This window comes from Aspergillus sclerotioniger, assembly GCF_003184525.1.
Source record: "Aspergillus sclerotioniger CBS 115572 chromosome Unknown BO94scaffold_1, whole genome shotgun sequence".
NCBI classification, from domain to species: domain Eukaryota; kingdom Fungi; phylum Ascomycota; class Eurotiomycetes; order Eurotiales; family Aspergillaceae; genus Aspergillus; species Aspergillus sclerotioniger.
In genome coordinates, this window is record NW_020290991.1 from 277,951 (window position 1) to 298,377 (window position 20,427).

Consider the following 20,427-nt stretch of genomic DNA (forward strand, 5'->3'; position numbering starts at 1 on the left):
CGACCGTTCTCCTCCGAGCTGCTGTCTCCTTCGCCTACACGATCAATATTTCGAGTCTCATAAGCTCACCTCTTTCACCGGAATTACCGTTCAGGCCATCTGAAGACTGTTTCTTTGTCGTCAGCGACTCCCAACACTTCCGGAATCACAGCCTCTTCCCGCCGAGTTTTCCCCACGGGGTTCCCCGTGCGTCTGACCCGGCCCAGATAGCGAGCGGCCTTCGACCTTCGCCGAGACAAACATTCGCCCGATTATTCTCCCGCCTCATGTCGGTTCTTACCGGGATTTGCTCTTCTGTCTGAGCTCTCGGAACCGACCTCCCTTTGCTGATGAAAATCATCTGTGATTTCCGGTCTGATGAGCGGTTCTGACACAAGTGAGATCTTTGCGGGTGATCTTCGGGGTGTTGGCTAAGGCTTAGAGATACATACGAGGTGTCAGGAAAGAGGCGTGAAACATTTGTTCGTTTAGAAAGAATTCAACTTTCCTGGGCAAGATGACCTTGGCTCTCGCTGCAATGACCCCGCTGGCCTCGGGGCCCAAAAGCAGTCATACCTCGAACTCGGAAGTGGATATGATGATAGAAAACGATGCGATCCATGCGGCACTGAACGGTCCTCCACGCAAAAGAAAGAGGACCCGAAAGGTCCAAACAGACCGCAAGTTCGAATGTACATTCGATGGGTGCGGCAAGAGTTACTCGCGAGCGGAGCATTTGTACCGCCATCAACTAAACCGTACGAATTGGTCCCTCCCGAGGCTTTTCAAAGCCAATACTAATCCTTCCTTCTCCAGATACCCCCAAGCAAATTTACCGATGCGACTTTCCTGACTGTTACCGATCCTTTGTGCGACAAGACCTATGTGTACGCCATAGAGAACGTCACACTACCCAAGGCTCACAACTGCAGAAGCGAGATCACTTCGCTCAGGCAGCAGCAAGCAACGGCAGCCTGCGAAAGCCACAAACAACTCAAAATATGCCACAGATGAACGGAAGCCAGGCCTCTCCTCTCATTCCCATCCCCTCTAAATACCCGTCCACCCAGTCAATGGAAGGCCGAATGGATGCCAATGCTCCGAACCAACATGTACATATACCATCACCTCCAGGTTCTATTGGAATGGGCCAGGCATTTAATTACCAGCCCTTGATCTCCCAGCATGGCGTCGAACTGTCGGACCCTACGTTTTCCCGATCAAATAGTTCGAGCAACCATACTCTCAGCTCCCCACCTGGACATTCGAGCACGACAACGTTTAGTCCACCCGAAATACAAGCTGCGTCTCATGTTGTGCTTCACGGGCATTCTTCCGGCAAGGCTTCGCCCAAAGCAGGAGACCTGGGCCAAGACACGCGATCTCGTCACTCCTTGACCGAAACCAGCTCCATTTCACATGATCTTGATGGATCATCGTTGGAACATTCCACATCTTACGCTGGCTTACAGATCCCTGTAGGAGGATACACCGATATTACGATGGCGCCAACGACATCTGCAACATCGACATCTCTGGACCGAGCGACACTAGATTCTATGTCTGGAATGATGACCTCCGGGCCGACAGTGGGAGATGCCGGGTTTGACTCGTTGGCCTCCTGCGTTTACCCGGTCTTTGGTGGGGAAGCCCACAACCGGTCACCTTTCGCAATGGCAGATGACTTTACAGCATGGCTGTTCAACGATCCCGTCACAGGTTCGCCATCAATGGGTTACCCTGCAACTACTAATGTTGTCCCAAACTACTTGGATGCCGTCCAATTGCAGAATCAATTCTTCATGAGCGATCCTGCCTATGGCAGCTTTCTAAGTGGTGTCATTCCGCATCACCCTATGAGCGTGACCAGTATTCTGGATCCTGGGTCACCACGGGCTATCATGTCAGAGGAGAAGAGACAGGAACTCCTAGCGCTCATGAGTTCTAGGTTCAATGAGGCCTTCTATTCCGTGGCAGCCAAGCGGAAGGATGCTTTGATGGACGGCGATATCGACGACGATGACCACGTTCTCAGTCTACGCATGATGCAGACGTACATCGGGTCATATTGGTATCATTTCCACTCTCAGCTACCCATCCTGCATCGTCCGACTTTTGTGGCTGACAAAACGCCCAATCTGCTTTTGCTTGCAGTGATGGCTATTGGTGCATCCACGTTGGATAGGATCCACGGACCGGAGGTGACTGAGGCGGCATCTGAGCTGGCAAACTTCATCGCATGGCATCTACGGACAGAGCTCTTCATGGACGGTGACTTTCGTCCGCCAGCCAAGCTCTGGATTTTTCAGGCGCTATTGCTGCTAGAGGTATATGAAAAGATGTATTCCACGCGTGCGCTGCACGAGCGGGCGCACATTCATCACGACACCACACTCACGCTGATGCGACGCGGTAGCTCATTGATTGGCCGCTCCGCATTGGACTCGCCCGCAAGCTTGCGGGAAGACCGGCAGGCCCGGTCGGCCTCTGGATCGACAATGGCACCAGACTTTGCGGCCGAGGAGTCCTGGTCTCACTGGATCAAGGCTGAGGCTACGAGGCGAGTGGCTTTTGCCGCTTTTGTTCTGGACTCCACTCACGCCACTATGTTCGGGCACTCCGCCAAGATGGTTGCGCACGAGCTTCGGTTGCCTTTGCCTTGTGATGAGGCGCTGTGGTCTGCGACCAGCGCCTCAGAGGTGGCTCGCGTGCAATCGAGCCTGCATGCCAACGGTGTTAAACCTGTCATGTTTCTGGATGGGCTTAAGAAAACCCTTAATGGCCAGCGGGTCCGGACGAATGCCTTTGGCCGGACCATTCTCATGGCTGGATTGCTTAGCGTCAGCTGGCATATGAACCAACGAGACCTCCAGGTGAGCTCACTAGGGGGCCCACCGGCGCTGGGGGGCCGGGACAAATGGCGGTCAGCGCTGTTGCGAGCTTTTGACAATTGGCGACGAGACTTTGATGAAGCGCTGGGCCAGTCGGGATCGGGGCCATTTCCTACTGGATACCGTCCCCGATATCCTCTCGATGACGACAATGTCTTCGAGTCGCGCGACGTGCTGCATGGATTAGCACACATGGCTTCTCACGTTGACATAGTTGACTGCCAGATCTTTGCTGGAGCCGGTCGGCTCATGGGAAGGTCCATCACCCCGAGAGACTACAAAGCTGCGCGCGAAAAGATGGTGGATCGATGGGCCACGAAGGCAACTGCTCGTGACGCCACATTCTACGCCTTGAAGTTCTTATCCGAGTGCCTTCTGGATGGAAAACGGGCTTTGAACGAGGATGGCGAGTTGTATTCAGGCCGGGACGATTACCTTCTTAACAGGCCGTGGGTGCTGTACGTGGCGGCACTAGTTGTCTGGTGCTATGGATATGCACTAGAAGGGCCCATCACTACTCCTGTCAAGCTGGTCACCCCTGCTGAGCAGCAGCGCGACATGCAGGAGTTTCTGCGACGGGTAGGCGGTGTCCGTGAGCCCAGTGACTTGGAAACGATGAGAGGACGCAACCGCTGCCTGGGCTTGTTGTTGATCCTCCGGGACGGGTTCACCAATACCCGCTGGGAATTACTGACCGAGGCAGGCAACCTGCTTAGCAGTTGTATAGACAAACTGAACGGCGGAGCAGCTTGAAAAGTTCACCAGGATATGCTTGTTTCATATCTATGTATATAGCGTCTGTGGGCGGATTTTCACTTATTTGTACATGTGAGATGCTTGAATTACGACAAGCTCCGCAAGGGGTCTACAGACGGCGGCTGTCTTGTCTATTGTATTTTTTTCTGCTTGACTTACGGTCAGTTGGCTGTCTGAATATTTGCGCATGTGTTATGACTGGGATACCAATGGGATGGATAGCGTTGCTCTGAATTGTATATTGCTAGGTTACCCGGATCTGTTCTTACGCAATGGGACCAACTATATCAGCGTGGCATGTAGACGCTACCGTCAAATACAAGTAAGTAAATATACTCTTGAAGGAAACTACGTAGTTCGATAGGGGCCGGTCGATGCCTGAGGTGTCCGGTTACCACAACAACAACCGGCCAAACAGTCGAGCCGGAGGGTCTCCTCCATCCCGCCGCCGCCTCGCCTCCTTTCCCTGTTCCCTCTTCCCCCCCCTTCCTCCTTCATTCCAATCTGCCATTGCCGTTCCGGGTTGTTTAGATCCCCATTCAATCCCCCTGTCGCCATCCCTCGCAGACCACCGCCACATTCTAGTCGTGAAATTACCATCACCATCAAAGACAACAATCATGGTACGTGGTCGCCTCCCATTGCCTCGCTGTCAGTCGAATGTATCATTATCCCGTGGTGGCGGATGAGGAATTGTCCGGAAAGCTTCACGATTTAGAGGCCCTGCGTTGGATCCCTGTTTGTTGATTGTTGTTGTCATGTTCGGGAATAACGTGTGCGGTTGGATCCATTGAATTCCGGCCCCTCGTCTGCCCGTCCAATCCCTCGTTTCCATGGTTCACTAGTACTTGCTGCTCGTTCGTCATCGGCCCTTCATTCCCGTCCTCGTGCCATTCTCATCTTGTCTTTAATCTCATCTCTTTGCCCCGAATTTGTGTGCTTCTGCCCCTTTTCAAGATGTCTCGCTCACCTGAATATCACCACGACCAGGCCTCGACCAACTACAAGGAAGCCTTCTCGCTCTTCGATAAGCGCGGTACCGGAAAGGTCGCGATCGAGTCGCTGGGCGATCTGCTGCGGGCATGTGGTCAGAATCCCACTTTGGCGGAGATCGCGGATCTGGAGAAGAGTATCGGTGGAGACTGTACGTCCTTGGATTAGATCCGTATTGGCAGATGCATATCTAACCTGCATTTTGATGCGCAGTTGACTTTGAGTCGTTCCTGAAGGTCCTCAACCGCCCGGGAGGCTTCCGTGACCCCGGCGAGCCCGACGAATACTGCCGCGGTTTTCAGGTGTTCGACAAGGATCTGACCGGTTTTATCGGAGTGGGACAGCTTCGTTACAGTATGTGATTGCAGTATGGATATGGTCGGGATGCTACTGATGATGCTATAGTCTTGACGAATCTCGGCGAGAAGATGTCGGATGAGGAGGTTGACGAGCTTCTCAAGGCAGTTGATACCAGCTCCGGCGAGATCAACTACACCGGTACGTTTTCATACTCGTCTCCTGTCTGCGCATAGCTAATCGTGAACAGACCTCGTTCGCACCATCCTGGCCAACTAAACGACACACGATACCCTCCTGACGTTCCTGATGATTTCTGTTACGACGCGATCCTCCTACCAGCCGTGTTGGAGTTGTTTGCTTGAGCATAGTTTAGTTATAGTGCATTGTATATGGGTTACTGCTCGATTCAGCCTCGGATAAACATAAATGGTACATGGTACATGGTATAAGGATATAGTACACGCAAACTTTCTGCCCCAACTCAAGTATACCCATAAATGAAATAACCTGATAAACAACAAATAAACAAACTACATCCCCTCCAACCACGCACTCCACTCGCGATCCAACCCCCGTACCTTATCATCATTCTCCTCCATCATAACCCCCGTCTCCATCAACGCCCCAGGCAACAAATAAACCACCCTCGCCTTCTCATCCCCATCCCCCTCCCTCCCAACCTTCCCCTTCTCCCCCATCAATTCTGGAAAATGCACCGGATCCAAAAAATACCCCACGACGACCCGACACCGTCCACACCGAAGGAAAAGCCTCTTCTCGAACCCGTCTTCTCTTCGAACCAACGTCGGCTTTCGATCCGGAATTGCGGTTGATAGGAGAATGGTGTAGTGTTTTTGTGTTTGTGTTTGGGTGGTGGTGGCGGTAGTGGTAGTGGTGGTGGTGGAGTCAACTGGGAGGGGTAATATCAGGGCGTTGTCTTTTGAGGGTTCTTTTCGTCGTGGTAGGGAGGCGATCGAGCGCGTTGTTGCGATGAGGAGGTGGTTGCAGAATCGGCAGTGGTGGGTTTGGACGGGGAGGTGGTTTGGTGGTGGTGATGACATCGTGGTTGTGAGGTGGGAGGTTGAGTTTGGGGATGGGTTGAGTTGGTTGGTTGGCTGTGGTTGGTTGGTTGGTTGGTTGGCTGTGGTTGTAGGTGTGGGTGTGGGTGTGGGTGTGGATGGTTTGATTGAGGTAGTGTAGTGTAGAGTGTAGTTGCCGTAGTGAAGGCAATAGAGGAGCTCGTCGCTGGTGGTGAGGTGGTGAGGTTGTTTGCGTAGGAGGTTTTCGGGCTTATCGATAACTTAACCTTTGGTTCTCCGTTGCTTGGGTCGGGTTTGGTGGTTCCGTTCCAAGTAGTTCTGACTTGGGTCAATGTCCACTTTGGAGCTATATCAGTTTAAAGTGGATTAATTGGTGTCTATACTTAGATTTGGATTTATATGGTTATTTTGAGTGCGTGTTTGTCGAGTGTATGTGTTGTGATGGTCGGGTTGGTGGTTTGGTTGTCAGGTTTATTGGGAATATATCTTTCCGTCTTTTGACTGGTGGATGAGCTCTTCTTGGATTGATGACAAGCTGATTGGTCAAGGGGAAATCTCGTTCAATACAGTATGCTGGAGTATGGAGTTTATTTTGTTTCAGTGGTATGTCTATAGTAATCAAGATTTGATCTTGTGGTATCTTATTGGTAGTTTTGGGGATATATTTGGCTAAGGGGCCGGTCATTGAAAAGCGCTCACGTTGTAGTTCTATTAGTTCTGTAGCGATAAGGATGGACTATTTAGGGTCTGCGTCAAACTGTAGCAGCGCTATAGATAATTAATGGATGGTCTCTAGTCTCTACATAGTTAAGCATTGGGTATTGCAGATTGGCACATGAAACAGGTGACAGAAGCAGAAGCTGACAGTGGCAGATGCTATTGAGCGTAACGCTAATTTATTCTACATATCCAAGTTGTTACGAAGCTTCTGCAAAGCGGAGGGAATAAGAAAGCGAGATGTGTTGTTACAGATAAGCCACTCAAAGCCTCAACCCCTAACTTCTCTGTGAAAACCAACAGCACAACGGCTCCTCGGTGAGATTTCTATAGCAACATTCAAAGTAGAAATTCTCAGGCCATTCTTCACGAATCCATTCTTCATCAAGCGAGCCGTGGTCATCATCATTGTCCGCAAAACTATCTCGGTCCGCGACAGATTCTGCTAAGCAAAGATCAGCTTCATCCGCCCAAAATGGAGTATGATTCGATGCTTACGTGGATGGAAGTGACAGCTCTTGCTAGTATTCTTGCTCACATCGAACTCTTGATCACAGTTCGCGCAGATGGCATAGCGAGTCCTCACTTTTTTGGAGCCCGTGGTGGCAGACTCAGCCATCTTCCTCTTTCTACTCCCCTTATCTTCAGACCTATAGAGAATATCGCTATCTGATACTGCAACTTGGCCCTCAGTCACCAGGAGCTTTTCGGCCAAGTATTCTCGGGCTGCAGGTCCTTCTTCACACAGCGCATTAAGAACACTCTCTAGGACGTTTTTGGCGTCCTGGCGATTGCAATCTTGAGCTGGTCGTTGTCTTCAGACAGGCCTGTCATCTTCGACGAATGATGAACCAGTATATGAATATGTGAGGGAACACAATGCTTGTTCTGGTGGTTAATTAAACCAGTGAATATTTTAGTCAGAGGTCGACGCGAACAGGACGCGTAGTGTTTGCCCACAAAAGCAATGTGAAAAGTATGATTGACAGGGATTAATGTATTTGCTATGCAGGACCGACAGGGAATCCGTTATAGATAGTCTTTCAGAGCTGCCTTGAGACCAATCCCATTGATGTCACACTGGAGATGATCTGCGAGACGTTTTGGCCTGGCTGCCTCATCGATTATCTTTGCAACCGCGACGCTTATCGAACAACGACGCGTTCCTGACCAATCGACATTAGAGTTATAGTGACAGCCCCGCTATTGCGATCTGTTTACCCATGATCTCATAGGCATCAATACGTTTTCAGCTCTACACTCCATAGGCTAGTGTTTTCATCCCAAAAAAAGTCAGCTCTGTCGTAGAATATCATGAATTGCGTCCACGCTCAGCTGCTGATCTCTTTCTATGAAAAGAAAAAGGCTGTATGGTTCATGAGAGGCTGACTTCTATACTTTGCCTTCTGATTGTTGACTGTTTCATGGCTATAGATCAGAACGCCAAAGGAATAAAGATGAATAAAGAACATTTGGATCGGTGTCTTAGTGCTGACAGGTCTCTAATCACACGTCACAACGCGCTATAGACCTTGAAAAACATCAGCTGATCTTGCAATTTGGCGATCGCATAACCGCCACCTGTGTCGTGTTGCGACGTTCTGATTTAATCAACTGGTGTCAATAAAGTTCGAATGGAAGCTGCAACTGACTCACTTACATAAGATGATATGGTTGTATGGCATATACTGGAGGTTGGAATAGAGTGGAAGGCGTATCGGATACCAGTCTATAACGTCGTTACATTTTCTGCACCATAGTTGCCATAAGTGCCCCGTGACACGTCTGGCGGAAGGTATAAATCCAGTCCGGTCAATTGGGCTTCGAGACTTGTTGCTCCTATTGATCCATGAGCATCTGATGGGACTCTACTGCATAGTTAGTCCAAATGCCCGCTTGCCAGAAGCCATGTTGTTATTTACAAAGTGTCAGTGACCTGTGTGAGCTACTTTGCCATGTAGCAGGCGTGAGCAACCCACGGACTGTGCTAACATCTTCCCCTTTATATTTCGACGTATGCGACGCGGTGGGTTGCGATAGATGACAATGCTTCAGGTTTCGAAATCAGCCACAGCGCCATGGGCCAATCTGATACCTAAAGGGATGGCTTCGCGATAGCTCATAGTTATCGGACACAGCTTACCAAGACAAGTCAACACAGCACCCCACCTTGATTTCCTTGGGTTTTCCCGCGTCTGCCGCCCAGTACAGAGTATCTACAAAAAATCAATTGCCTCCAGCCGACGCTGGACCCTTGGTCTGCCTATCACAGTCACCTGCTTGAGATAAAGTTGATAGATTAGATCAATGCATACCAACGCGCAGCCAGTCTCAGTCCAGCTTCCCGGATCACCCAACAGCACTGTTCGTATATTGGCCGGATAAGAAGCGCACAAGACAGAGATGCTGCAGCCGTGGTTATGGCCTGTACTACGTATCTATGATGGAGATGGTCCGGCACGGAGATTGTCGTCCGGGTCCGGCTTCCAAGTTGCGAAACAAGAATAACTCCCCGGACCGGCTCAATACGGATCAGGGTAGAGTAATGACCAATCAGATGCTCGATATCAGTTGGTAACATCAACTGACCCTAGTTTAGCTGCAGGCTATCAGGCCTTTGGATAGATATGAGCAGTCCCGTCGAGTGCTAATCACGGCGGAAGATTTATCAGGATTCTGGCAATCACAGCGTTGAGATCTCGTGGCTGGTTGCAACAGGATCGTCGTCTGATACATGTAGCCAATCTCTGGAATGCCCCGTGAGCGCACATGAATCTAGGGATGCGAGACGTGGAAGACGAACCAGCCTATTATCATCCAGTACATAAATTGAGACAGTTTTCCAGCTGATACTGCACGTCATGGCAGATTTCGCTTGCGACCTACACCTGGATCATTGTCACTGGAGTTGTTGCGAAATCAACTGGCAGGACACATGTCGCCAGGTCAACGCATGCATGAACAGACAATCAAAGACCTTGAAGTTTGCCTGTTGGCAAGAAGAGGTTTCTGCTTGCTACCCCCGGTCCCGCAAGCTCGGAAAGAAATGCTTTCTTTTTCTGGAGGCACATCTGATCTCAGGATCTGGTGGCGATCTCGGCCCCTATGGATCGTGACCCGTCCACTATCGATAGCCGACACACATCTAGCGTCAAGCTGAGCATTCAAGGAACTGTGGGGCCCTTGGTACGCATCCTGATTCCGTCAAATTCTTCATTCTGATTTCTAGCCAAGTCACCGCGCCTGGCTCTTTTCACGTGGCTGGCTGGCTGAAAATTGCTGGCCCGGAATTAACACCCAACAGCTCGTGATGCGCTTGCCTCCAAATTAGCTATGGAAGTTGTGTATCACTCACATCTTCTCGTGAATCAAATTTGACTAGGCTCACAGTGGAGTACAAAGTGGGCCGGGAGCAGCCACATGTTCCTATGAAGCACAATAGCGTGGGGCAATAAGGCAGGTCGGGTAAAAGGAAGCGAACGAAACACAAGAAAGAAAAACAAAGATAACAACTATTGCGGCGAAGTTTCCCTAGTGTGTACGACATACGAAGTTCGGGTTCGGTTCATATGACGCAGAAAAATGGGGCTTGGAAATTCTGGTTGAGGTTCAGCTAGAAGGTCTTCCCCAGTTTATCTCGCACCCGGATGCATATAAAGCCCCATGTGAGGACCCCTGACCAGCGGCCGTCGAGCGTTGGTTTCTGATCATCACCAACTCCAGTCATGGCGTCGTCTCCGTTCATAACCACAGAGCATATCGTTGATTGCCAGTATATACGAGAGTATCCTCGAGCAACGCGAACAACAGAAGATGCATTGAAGCTCGTAGTCAAAAAATATACGCCAAAATCGAATCCAAACCCCCGACCTGGGGATATCACCATCATTGGTGGTGCAGGCGGCGGATACCCTAAAGTAAGTCGGTGACTTTTGTTCCCGCACCAATTCTGACTACAAGAGTGGTGATCGGGCGTGTATACTAAGGTAGTACTACATAGGAACTCTACGAGCCAATCTGGGAAGAGCTCTATGAAAGATTGAAGCGCGATGGACTTCGCATCCGCTCTATTTGGATTGCGAATCCTGTCGGCCAGGGTGCAAGCGCAGTGGTGAACGAAGAGAATCTAGGGAATGATCGTACGTTTCGCACACCTCTAGCAGTTAGAGACCGCAAGTTGGTTTAACCATCTTACCAGCATCGTGGTTCGATCACAGCCGAGACCTGCTTTACATGATCAATCAGTTCCAGGCTGACATGCTGAGGCCACTTATGGGCGTCGCGCACAGTCTCGGCGCTGGACAACTGTAAGTCCTACAGTGTTTGGACTCGCAATGTGTAACAGATCAAGCCTAATCGATATTGCAGGCTGCACTTGTCTTTAATTCATCCCCGGCTCTTCAGTTCTCTCGTCCTCGTGGAACCGGTGATTGAAAGAGACTTCGTTTCCGGGAAGGGGCCAGCATTCGCGAAACTTGCGCTTAGCAAAAAGGATGTCTGGCGATCTCAGGCAGAAGCGACTGCCTTCTTCAAAAAGACGCATAAGAATTGGGACTCAAGAGTCTTGGACTTGTGGCTACAACATGGCCTAAAAAAGCTACGCCCGGAAAGCGATCTGGCTGAAGAGGCTGATTCAGACTCTCCTGTCACTCTGGCCACTTCAAAGTACCAAGAAGCGGCACTATACGCGCGCCCCAACTTCCTCAACAGGCAAATGCTGGACTTCGAGAAAAACCCCGATCCTGATACTCCCCACGATGCCTCTTTTCACCCAGATGTCGTGGGTCCCACCCAAGCAGTGTTCCCGTTCTATCGGTCTGAACCCAAAATACTGTGGGGAGCACTAAAACACATTCGGCCATCTGTGTTATATGTCTATGGAGGGAAAAGTCCCATCTCGACAGCAGACCGGCGCGCATATAAGCTGCAACGTACTGGCGCAGGATTTGGAGGCAGTGGTGGATACAAGAATGGTCGAGTCAAGGAAGTCATAAGCCCTCATGCTACTCACCAGCTTCCGTTCGAGGATGTTACGACTGTCGCCGAAGCAACTGCAGAATGGATGAAGCAAGAGACGGCGAAATGGAAAGAGGAAGAAGAACGGATTCAGAAGGGATGGCTAGAGCTAACCACGAAAGAGAGAATTACTCTGCCTGATGAGTGGCATACGCAGTTGAACAGTTACTCCGCGAAAGGCAAGCAAAAGCCAAAAGCGAAGCTATGAGCAGGCGATATGTATACCTTCGCTGGTTACGATTTTTTTCAGCCACTTCATTGATATCCATATTATTTTCCGACATTGCATTTACACATAGACCCAGTGACTGTCTGCTTGAGAGTTCTATTTGGCGCGATTCCCTGCAATGGTCCCGGCACACCTACTTCCCCGAGGCTGCCTGCATACTTATCTTGCCTCCTCTGTATGTAGGCACCCAAGCGAGCCAACGGGTGAATACAGTTTGAGATTTGCGCTAATGAGCGCCTCAATGGCCTGTATCCAAACTACTACTCACTGTATAGTTATAAATCCAGAAAAGCAATCATAGAAGATCGTCATCTTTAGTTGTTCTACCTGATGAGCTGTCAGATAGATTTCCAAGGAAAGCATTCAGGACATGAGACAGAGCTTCCGTTATGTATGAATACTTGTGGTCAAATACCCTTAACATAGGACAGGGAATCACCTGACGCGAAGAGGCTGGCTGAGGGCGGGCCTCTGGCGGGTCCGACCGAACATTAACGCATTCTTCCCACTTCCCACTTCCCACTTTCCAAGACCCAAACATCCCAGACGAAGATCATTCCCAAAACCACATCCCCGGTGATGTCTCCAACCGACCAAAGGCCTCCAGCTGCGTCCTCACGAGCCGCTGCAAAGCCACATCGGGCGCTTGCGTGCGTCCTATGTCAGCAGCGTAAAGTCAAGTGTGACCGCAAGTTCCCCTGTGCCAGCTGTGTCCGGGCCGGCGCCCAGTGCGTGCCCACCCTGGCCCCGCGGCCCCGGCGTCGCAGGTTTCCCGAACGTGAGCTTCTGGAGCGTCTGAGGCGCTATGAGGATTTGCTCCGCCACAATGGTATAGATTTTGAGCCTCTGCATACGTCTGTGACGGAGAAGGGGTCTCAAGAAGAGGTTAGCGGGGGCCGTGGGTCTGTAGATGATGAGGATTTGCAAGGCCCCGGCTCGGGGACAGCTCGTGGGTCGGTCAAGACCGAGCCGGTGTACACGGCTAAGTTACGGTTCCCGAACAATGCATACTTCAAAGTACTAACAGGTTTTTAGGAATTTTTGGCAGCTCATGAATCAATTGGTATGTATTAATTTGATGGTGTGCTTGAGCTGCACTGACAAGGGGATCAAGACACTAGATACTGAGGACGGCGAAAGTGATGATGGTAGCGACGATGATTACGACGGCAATCACTCACATGATACTGTGCACGAAGCTGTGGTAAAGAAGACATGGGATCAGGTATATGATGACAACGACCAGAATCTACTCTTTGGGTCATGCAAGACCAATGTCGACCTCTCTACCCTGCACCCCGACCAAGTCCAGATCTTTAAGCTCTGGCTGATATACCTGGAGAATGTTGATCCATTGTTGAAAGTCACGCACACTCCGACTCTGCAGATGCGAATAATCGATGCCGTCGGTAACATTGGCCATATTAGCCCAACACTGGAAGCGCTTATGTTCGGTATTTATAGCGTCGCTATCATGAGTCTCCCCGAAGACGAGTGTCCTACCTTACTCGGGGCACCAAAGAGAGAATTGCTGAAAGGCTATCAATTCGGATGCCAACAGGCTTTGCTGAAATGTGACGTTTTGCGCTCTGGTGATCGCGATTGCTTGACAGCGTTGTTGCTCTACTTGGTAAGCCCGATGGGTTACAATCTCTTTACTTTCTTAACACTCGTAGATATCTGCCAGACCTGAAACAGACCCCCGGTCTCTATCCTCAATGCTCGGCGTTGCTATCAGAAACGCGCAACGCATGCATATTGATACCGAATCGGCCAATGCCAAATGTACTGCTCTCGAAGGTGAGATACGCCGAAGACTATGGTGGTCGCTGGTCACGTTCGACAATCGCATAGGCGAGATGTCAGACCACAAGACCTCAATGTTGATCCCGACCTGGGACTGCAAAACTCCTCTCAACGTGAATGACTTTGATCTGCAGCCAGAGATGAAGAACCCAGCAGCTGCCCACGAGGGGCCCACCGAGGCGCTTTTCGCAGTTGTACGCAGTGAACTGGGAGAGTTCATACGTCATAGCGCCTGTCATCTGGACTTCACCAACCCGTCTTTGAAGGCAATTGCGAAGAATCTGAACGGTGATGGGGTCAGCGCCTTAGAAAGCAGTATCGAGGACAAACATCTGCGATTCTGTAACCCCGAAATTCCCCTTCACTACATGACCATCTGGACAGCGCGGGGCTTCCTGGCAAAGTACCTCCTAGTGGAACACTACTCAACGTGCTCACCCGCACAACAAACAGACGCCCAACGCGACGCCGCCAGTACCTACGCATTACGCATGATCGAGTGCGATACAAAACTGATGACCTCCCCTCTTACAAAGCGATACAGCTGGCATGTACACTTTCACTTCCCATTCCCAGCATACCTTCATATCATCCAGGCCCTGAAGAAGCGACCAACTGAGCACCACGCTGACAAAATGTGGAATGTCATGAGCGAGAACTACGAAGCCCGATTCAACGGGATGGAAGCTCCCAATCCAATATTCATGCTATTTGCGCGAAGTATCCTCCAAGTCTGGGAGGTGTACGAAGCAGCATATAAGCAACTCGGCCAGATGGCGTCACCGCCATTAATCGTGCTGAGAATCAAAACCAGATTGTCAGAAGCGACGTCCAACACAGCACAGTGTACTGTAGAGCACGCGGCTGATATCCCGGACAGCCTTCAACTGCCTATGTCAACAGACTATGGGATCCATGACCCGCCATACGGCATCGAAGGGTTAGATGTCTACCCGGATGTCTTTGAACAGGCGGCAATGGACGTCGACGCGTATTTGTCCGATTGGCCATCGATGAACTTCTATCCGATGTGGTGAGGTTCAAGGAAATGGGCACGGCAAGCCTAAATTTATACCCAGCTGCATATACCAAGTGGTCTTCCGTATTGGTTCTATTATGACTATGAACATTTTTCATGGCTATATACTAGGATACTAATAAATCTCTCCTGATATCTTATGATTCCATTTTTTTTTGTTAGTTATCGGTCCCATAACTCTGTAGTTCCGTATCTAAATCAACCTGGACATCTATGGACATGAAGCGAAGACCAAGACGTAAGGAATGGCACACGCAGACCAAGTATAAGCTGAACCGAACCTTACCAGTTCTTAGTTGATCTACGCTGGCCAATTACCGGATATTCTATTCACTTTTTGACGAACCTAGCCAAGGCTCTATATCAAGCTCATTTAGCCCAAAACTTGCGCAACTGATCCGAGATACAGGTGGTATGTCGTCCTGTCTTTGTCTGATATGCTTCAATGAGCTCAATCGTGCGTTGTCTTTCCAAAATACCTTCTGTAACCAAGCCAGCAATATACAAACACTGGGTGGAGATGAGACCCCATGCTTCGTTGATACCCGAGTTAGCTATTATGAGGACCTCCTTTCTCGAATTATCTAGCTCGCGGCGTGCCTTGAGGGGATCAGTGGCTGAAGCGCAGGGACCGTGTAGGGAAAGTAATATCTTGGAGGCGTGGTATAGTTGATGGGAGATAGCGCTTTCGGGGTACGCGAACCAGACAAAAGGGAACATGAAAGATAGGTCGCGCTCGCGTGTATCGGTTGCCGGGGTTTTTGGTTCCCGGGAGCAGAAAGGCATCATGGATGGGGGGAGTTTTTCTTTCCAGTCTTCTAGGGCTTGGTCGAGTTCGGAGGGTGATATAGTAGTAGTAGTAGTCTGTGCATGGAGGCGGTTGTGGGAGTGGTTGGTTTCGGATCTGAGAACAGAGTGTGTGATGCATTGGCCGAAGATGAATAGAATGCGGTTTGCAATTTCACGCATCGAGATATGGGCGAAGCTGGCGAGGGGTCGGGGTTGCCAGTAATTTTCATCGAGGAACATGCGGCGGCGGCTTTGGAATGCGGCCCAGACTTCATGTCGGTACCAGGTCCAGTAGGTTGCGCCTCGGATACCGGTTTCGTCTCCGTGGATGCCGTGGGATTGGATTAGGCTGGCGATGCCTTTGAGGTGAGAGCCGAAGCTCTCGCTGGCTACGTCGATGATCTCGTATCTGATTTGTGTTAGCGGGAAGGAATATTGGACAGTATGTGAGGGAAAGTGGTGCTGACGTGGATAGAATTATGCTGGAGGCGAGGAGTTCATCACTGCTTGAGTAGTGAGGTTCGACTAGAAAGGAGCCCATCTCCCGGAGGGCTTGCTGGTAATAGAAGGAGTATTTCTCCTGCAGGGAGGTGTTACCGTGAGGTGGTACTCTGCTCAATTGCTTTGCGGAGGCGGCAAGGCAAGAGTGGAGCAGCATGGGACAGTGCAGAGCCATGACTGGTACCTGGCAGTAGAATGGCTGGTCATGAGAGAAGGAATCGACCTGAGAAGAAGGTTAGCTGGATCGACCATGTGATTCGAAGCAGATCCGTATTGCTGAAGGTGGTTACCCATTTTGATATTTTGTCGACGTAATTACGGAAGAGCAAGAGCTCAACGTCGGAAAGCCGAAGAGGATCTGACACGCGAAAAGGAGTGGGTATAGACTCACTGTCACCAGCTGGTCCTAATGAAGCCGACAGACGCGTCGATGTAGGAGAGCTATAGATGTCGTGTGTCTCACGAAGTGGGGAATGTGAAAGCTCTCGCGACTTTGCATTTCGAAGTATAGTAGTTAGGTTGGCAACAGGATGTGGGGAGGGTTGCGGTGGAGGTTGTAGAGCTGTGTGTTCTGGGAGCCGGGGTGATAGGGCTAGATGCTCATCCGATGTAACCACGTCTGGATAGAATTCCCGTGGAGTCACCGGTACAGGGTCATGGTTTCGGGCACCAGTTGATGGGGACCCATCAAGAGGATTGAATTTGTAACGACAGGTACGAGGACCCTTGGCACAGTTCCGCCAGATGGGACGTTCCTCGTCGCATTTGACACGACGGGCACGACAAGTCAAGCTGGATGGGGGAGTTTGTGCGTCAGCAGTGCGATATAATTTCCGTCTGCAAAAATGTGTGTAAAGGCGTGGAGAAAGAGGAAAGGATATCAATACCATCCAGTTTCTACTCGAAGAAATTTGGTCATAGCGAGATATTCTTCGCTTGTTGGCGAGGTTAATTGGCCGGCTCTCGGTTGGGAGAATGAGAGTCGAAGCGAGAAGCGAGAAGCGAGAGGAGTTTACCCCTCCTCGCCATCATATCTGATTGGTCTACTCAGCCATGTGGGGGATCGATCGGCATGATGTCAGCAGGGTCCTGTTCATACTACTACTACTACTATATCTTGACCTTGTCTCGAAGTATTTCAATGATTTCTCCGAGGTGTACTATTCACCAACATATACTCCCATCTGTTCACCATTGAACTAAACAACGTGCCCATAGTAACACCCCTCCAACACAATGACAAGTCCAGAGATCCGACCATTTCGCATTGATGTCCCTGCGGAAGAAGTCGAACGCCTCAAACGAAAGCTGAGAGATACACGTCTTCCAGGACGTCCGATCGTGCCCAATGCGGGGAGCAGCTATGGTTTGCAACGGACTCCCCTGAATTTTCATACGACACCGCTGATACATGATAGGGCCAACATACCAATGGGCAGAGAACCTATACAAGGCCTGGGTTAACGACTATGACTGGTACTCCGTCCAAGCAGAGATGAATCAAGTCCCACACTATATCACCGCGATTGTAGAGATAAACATTCACTTTGTTCACGTCCGTGCCAAATCCCCCAACGCCATTCCTTTACTAATGGTCCACGGATGGCCAGGTTCTTTCTGGGAGTTTAGTCAGATCTGGAGCCGTTTGTCCTGTCCACCCAACGACAAAGAAATCTCATTCCATGTTGTAGTCCCCAGTATGCCTGGATTCTGTTGGTAAGACTGGCCGCCACGAGCTGGGTGGACTCTCCGTGATACTGCCCGGATCTTCGACAAATTGATGAAGAGACTCGGCTATAATCAGTATATGGTCCAATGTGGCGACTGGGGCCATTTTGTTGGACGGGAATTGGCATCCCAATACACCAATTCCTGTCGGTTAATTCATTGCAACTTTTCATCAAGCTCTCTTCCACAGGGAGTAGAGTATACGGAGAGAGAGAAAGAAGTGGCACACCGTGCCGATGACTGGCTAGAGAACCATATGGGATATGCCGTTTGCATGCGGACACGTGTAAGCCACTGATGATCCATGCGGAGAGGAGACTGCTGATTATCTAGCCCCACACAATTGGAATAGCACTTCATGACAATCCAATGGGCATTCTTATGTGGGCTGGAGAGAAGTACAATGAGGCTGCCGATCCGAAAGCACAGGAACAGCCGTTTTGGACGAAAGCCATCCTCACTACGGCATCTTTATACTATTTCACCAATTGCATCATGCCTTCGATACTCTGCTACTATGAGAACGCCTACCATGAGAACGCCTACCATGAGAACTTCGCCGAGTTTGGCTTGAGGCCCGAGAACCGTATCAAAGTATCGTTTGGGTATACTTCGTTCTATTGGGACACTGAACCTTCTTCACGGAGAGCTGTGGAACGGACCGGCAATCTTGTGTTCTATAGAGATATGTGACCTTAAATCACCCCAGTTTGACAGTGTTGATGCTGACGGCTGAACTTATTGTAGAACGCGATAATGGCGGCCATTTTGCGGTTCTGGAGAGCCCGGAAGGTTTGGCGCTAGATATCAGGGAGTTGGCAGGAAAGGAATGGCCTAGACTTGGATAACTGTTTTCCGTCTACGATGCTTGAATGGAGCCAAATGACGTACGCAAAACTGGCATACGTATTCAACAAACTAGTCAAGGAAATTGTCACCGAGCTCGGCCTATCCCCGAGTTCTGCCTGCTTAACTCCGCACGCCACATTGCAACCAACATTAACTTCTTAGATTAAGTTTAAGCATGTGGAGTATGAGAGTACGTAACGCACCTGCAGATCCAATTTACACCATTTCACCGTAGGGATAAACCCTGTGTTGTGTTCCTCAGGATAGAGCTGCAAGATATCTGCAAATGATGTGAACCTATTGACATGGACTCGGCATCAGGAGACGTGTTTCATCTTGTGCTGCTTGGCAGGGCTTAAAGAGTATCATGCTAGTGTGTATCCACTGATATGACCGAGCCGCTTTTGATTTTGCACATAAATACTCTCTGCAGTCTCTCCTTCGCTCTTCCCCTCCGCTCTTCCCCTCCTATCCTACCGACCTGTATCATTCATCAGCTGTTTGCACTCAATTCAAACCAACCTAACATTTCCCGCTTGTATATCACCGCAATGCAACTCTCCAAGTTTACCGCTCTTGCTCTGGCCATCTCCCTGGGCCAAGCAAACGCTGCTCTTAGCAACAGTACAGAATGCGCCGATGTCCACTTCATGCTGGCTCGCGGGACAACAGAATCCTACCCAGGAACAACTTATTCCCTGGCCGAGCTGGTTTCCGAAAGCTTGACCGTCACTAATAACTACGAAAGCATCATCTATCCTGCTGTCAGCGAGACGGCGTCTAATAGCTACTTCATCGGCAGAGCCGCGGTTGGCACCCAGGTCAACCGCTATGCTGCCGCCTGCCCAGACTCCCGAATTGTGCTCCTCTCTTACTCCCAGGGCGCCATGATCGTGGGCGATGCTCTTGCTGGAGGAGGTGGCAACTCGGTTCTCGGCAATGCCACAGAGCCATTGATATCGGAAGAGGTTTCGAAGCACAGTAAGCTGTACCCTGTCCGTGTCCTGTCCCACTTACTGATCATTGGAAATAGTCGCGGTGAACGTCTTCTACGGCAACCCACGCCATGTTCCCTACGAGCCGTACGACTTTGGACATAATGCTACGGCTGTTACTGGAGTAGGTGCCATACATCCTTCTTGGTATTGCTGGCTTGCTAATTGGCATAATTCGAACAGAAATATCCCCGCCTACAATCCCAGATCGACGATCTGAACGAGAGATACACCGATGTCATTGGTGATTGGTGCAATAATGGTGATAGTGTCTGCTCCCCATCGGAGGGAGCTGATGCTCTTGCTCTTCATACGGCCTATGCAACGGACTATGATACTATTGCTGCGGCGTGGGTGCTTGCCAAGCTGCGTGATGAATAGTAATATCTCGACTCGCGTTTCTATCATCTGAAGCGCCTGTTGCGTTGGAGTTCGGTACCTATCCTGGTTTCTTGTTACCTAGGCCTCCAGCTGATATAGAAATGAGTGCGATCTCAGAGGATCAGGAAGTAATTTGTGGTCACCCTAGCGACTGATTGGACCTTTTGGGGGTTACGTTTTGTGTCTGAACGCCAAATCTCACCTGAGATCCCAGTGAAGGCATGAATGGGATAGGCTAACTAGCGAAGGTAAGTTTAGTTTTATATCTACACACTACTGTATATTTATTGCTATATTTCTGCGATGCATATTCCTTCAGGTGCCGAGTTGCAAACACTACCTGTGACTAGTATTAATTATTGCATCATCCACGTGTTCGACATCAGCACCCTTCATCTCCAGAACAGCAGTGTGCTCC

At 50.1% G+C, this 20,427-nt stretch overlaps 7 protein-coding genes across 7 annotated transcripts; 6 read left to right on the forward strand and 1 right to left on the reverse strand.

Annotated features, from left to right (window-relative positions):
- The first annotated feature begins 175 nt into the window (after positions 1-175).
- BO94DRAFT_2947 (putative C2H2 finger domain protein) lies at positions 176-3,718 on the forward strand. Its single transcript, XM_025606706.1, has 2 exons — positions 176-737; positions 796-3,718. The coding sequence occupies exons 1-2, from the start codon at positions 497-499 to the stop codon at positions 3,621-3,623; spliced, it is 3,069 nt and encodes a 1,022-aa protein (XP_025472979.1). The 5' UTR covers positions 176-496; the 3' UTR covers positions 3,624-3,718.
- Positions 3,719-4,118: 400 nt separating this feature from the next.
- BO94DRAFT_529612 (putative cytokinesis EF-hand protein Cdc4) lies at positions 4,119-5,433 on the forward strand. The gene is made up of 4 exons (XM_025610479.1): positions 4,119-4,770; positions 4,833-4,973; positions 5,025-5,117; positions 5,167-5,433. Exons 1-4 carry the CDS (start codon positions 4,584-4,586, stop codon positions 5,193-5,195), a joined length of 450 nt encoding a protein of 149 aa, XP_025472980.1. The 5' UTR covers positions 4,119-4,583; the 3' UTR covers positions 5,196-5,433.
- Positions 5,434-10,401: 4,968 nt separating this feature from the next.
- On the forward strand, positions 10,402-11,900 carry BO94DRAFT_570570 (alpha/beta-hydrolase; the record flags this gene model as incomplete). The annotated part of the gene is made up of 4 exons (XM_025614822.1): positions 10,402-10,593; positions 10,677-10,815; positions 10,875-10,983; positions 11,045-11,900. The coding sequence occupies 4 exons, from the start codon at positions 10,402-10,404 to the stop codon at positions 11,898-11,900; spliced, it is 1,296 nt and encodes a 431-aa protein (XP_025472981.1).
- A 562-nt stretch (positions 11,901-12,462) lies between these two features.
- Positions 12,463-14,898, forward strand: BO94DRAFT_561768 (transcription factor domain protein). The gene is made up of 4 exons (XM_025614242.1): positions 12,463-12,907; positions 12,957-12,984; positions 13,036-13,551; positions 13,598-14,898. Exons 1-4 carry the CDS (start codon positions 12,501-12,503, stop codon positions 14,762-14,764), a joined length of 2,118 nt encoding a protein of 705 aa, XP_025472982.1. The 5' UTR covers positions 12,463-12,500; the 3' UTR covers positions 14,765-14,898.
- A 15-nt stretch (positions 14,899-14,913) lies between these two features.
- BO94DRAFT_619386 (Zn(II)2Cys6 transcription factor) lies at positions 14,914-17,009 on the reverse strand. Its single transcript, XM_025616857.1, has 4 exons — positions 16,944-17,009; positions 16,347-16,848; positions 16,023-16,279; positions 14,914-15,964 (listed from the first exon to the last, which is right to left on the reverse strand). Exons 1-4 carry the CDS (start codon positions 16,973-16,975, stop codon positions 15,136-15,138), a joined length of 1,620 nt encoding a protein of 539 aa, XP_025472983.1. The 5' UTR covers positions 16,976-17,009; the 3' UTR covers positions 14,914-15,135.
- Positions 17,010-17,292: 283 nt separating this feature from the next.
- On the forward strand, positions 17,293-18,477 carry BO94DRAFT_561769 (epoxide hydrolase family protein; the record flags this gene model as incomplete). Its single annotated transcript, XM_025614243.1, has 4 exons — positions 17,293-17,422; positions 17,475-17,768; positions 17,793-18,070; positions 18,118-18,477. 4 exons carry the CDS (start codon positions 17,293-17,295, stop codon positions 18,475-18,477), a joined length of 1,062 nt encoding a protein of 353 aa, XP_025472984.1.
- A 707-nt stretch (positions 18,478-19,184) lies between these two features.
- BO94DRAFT_591799 (putative acetyl xylan esterase (Axe1)) lies at positions 19,185-20,009 on the forward strand (the record flags this gene model as incomplete). The annotated part of the gene is made up of 3 exons (XM_025616131.1): positions 19,185-19,614; positions 19,667-19,752; positions 19,812-20,009. The coding sequence occupies 3 exons, from the start codon at positions 19,185-19,187 to the stop codon at positions 20,007-20,009; spliced, it is 714 nt and encodes a 237-aa protein (XP_025472985.1).
- Positions 20,010-20,427: the final 418 nt, after the last annotated feature.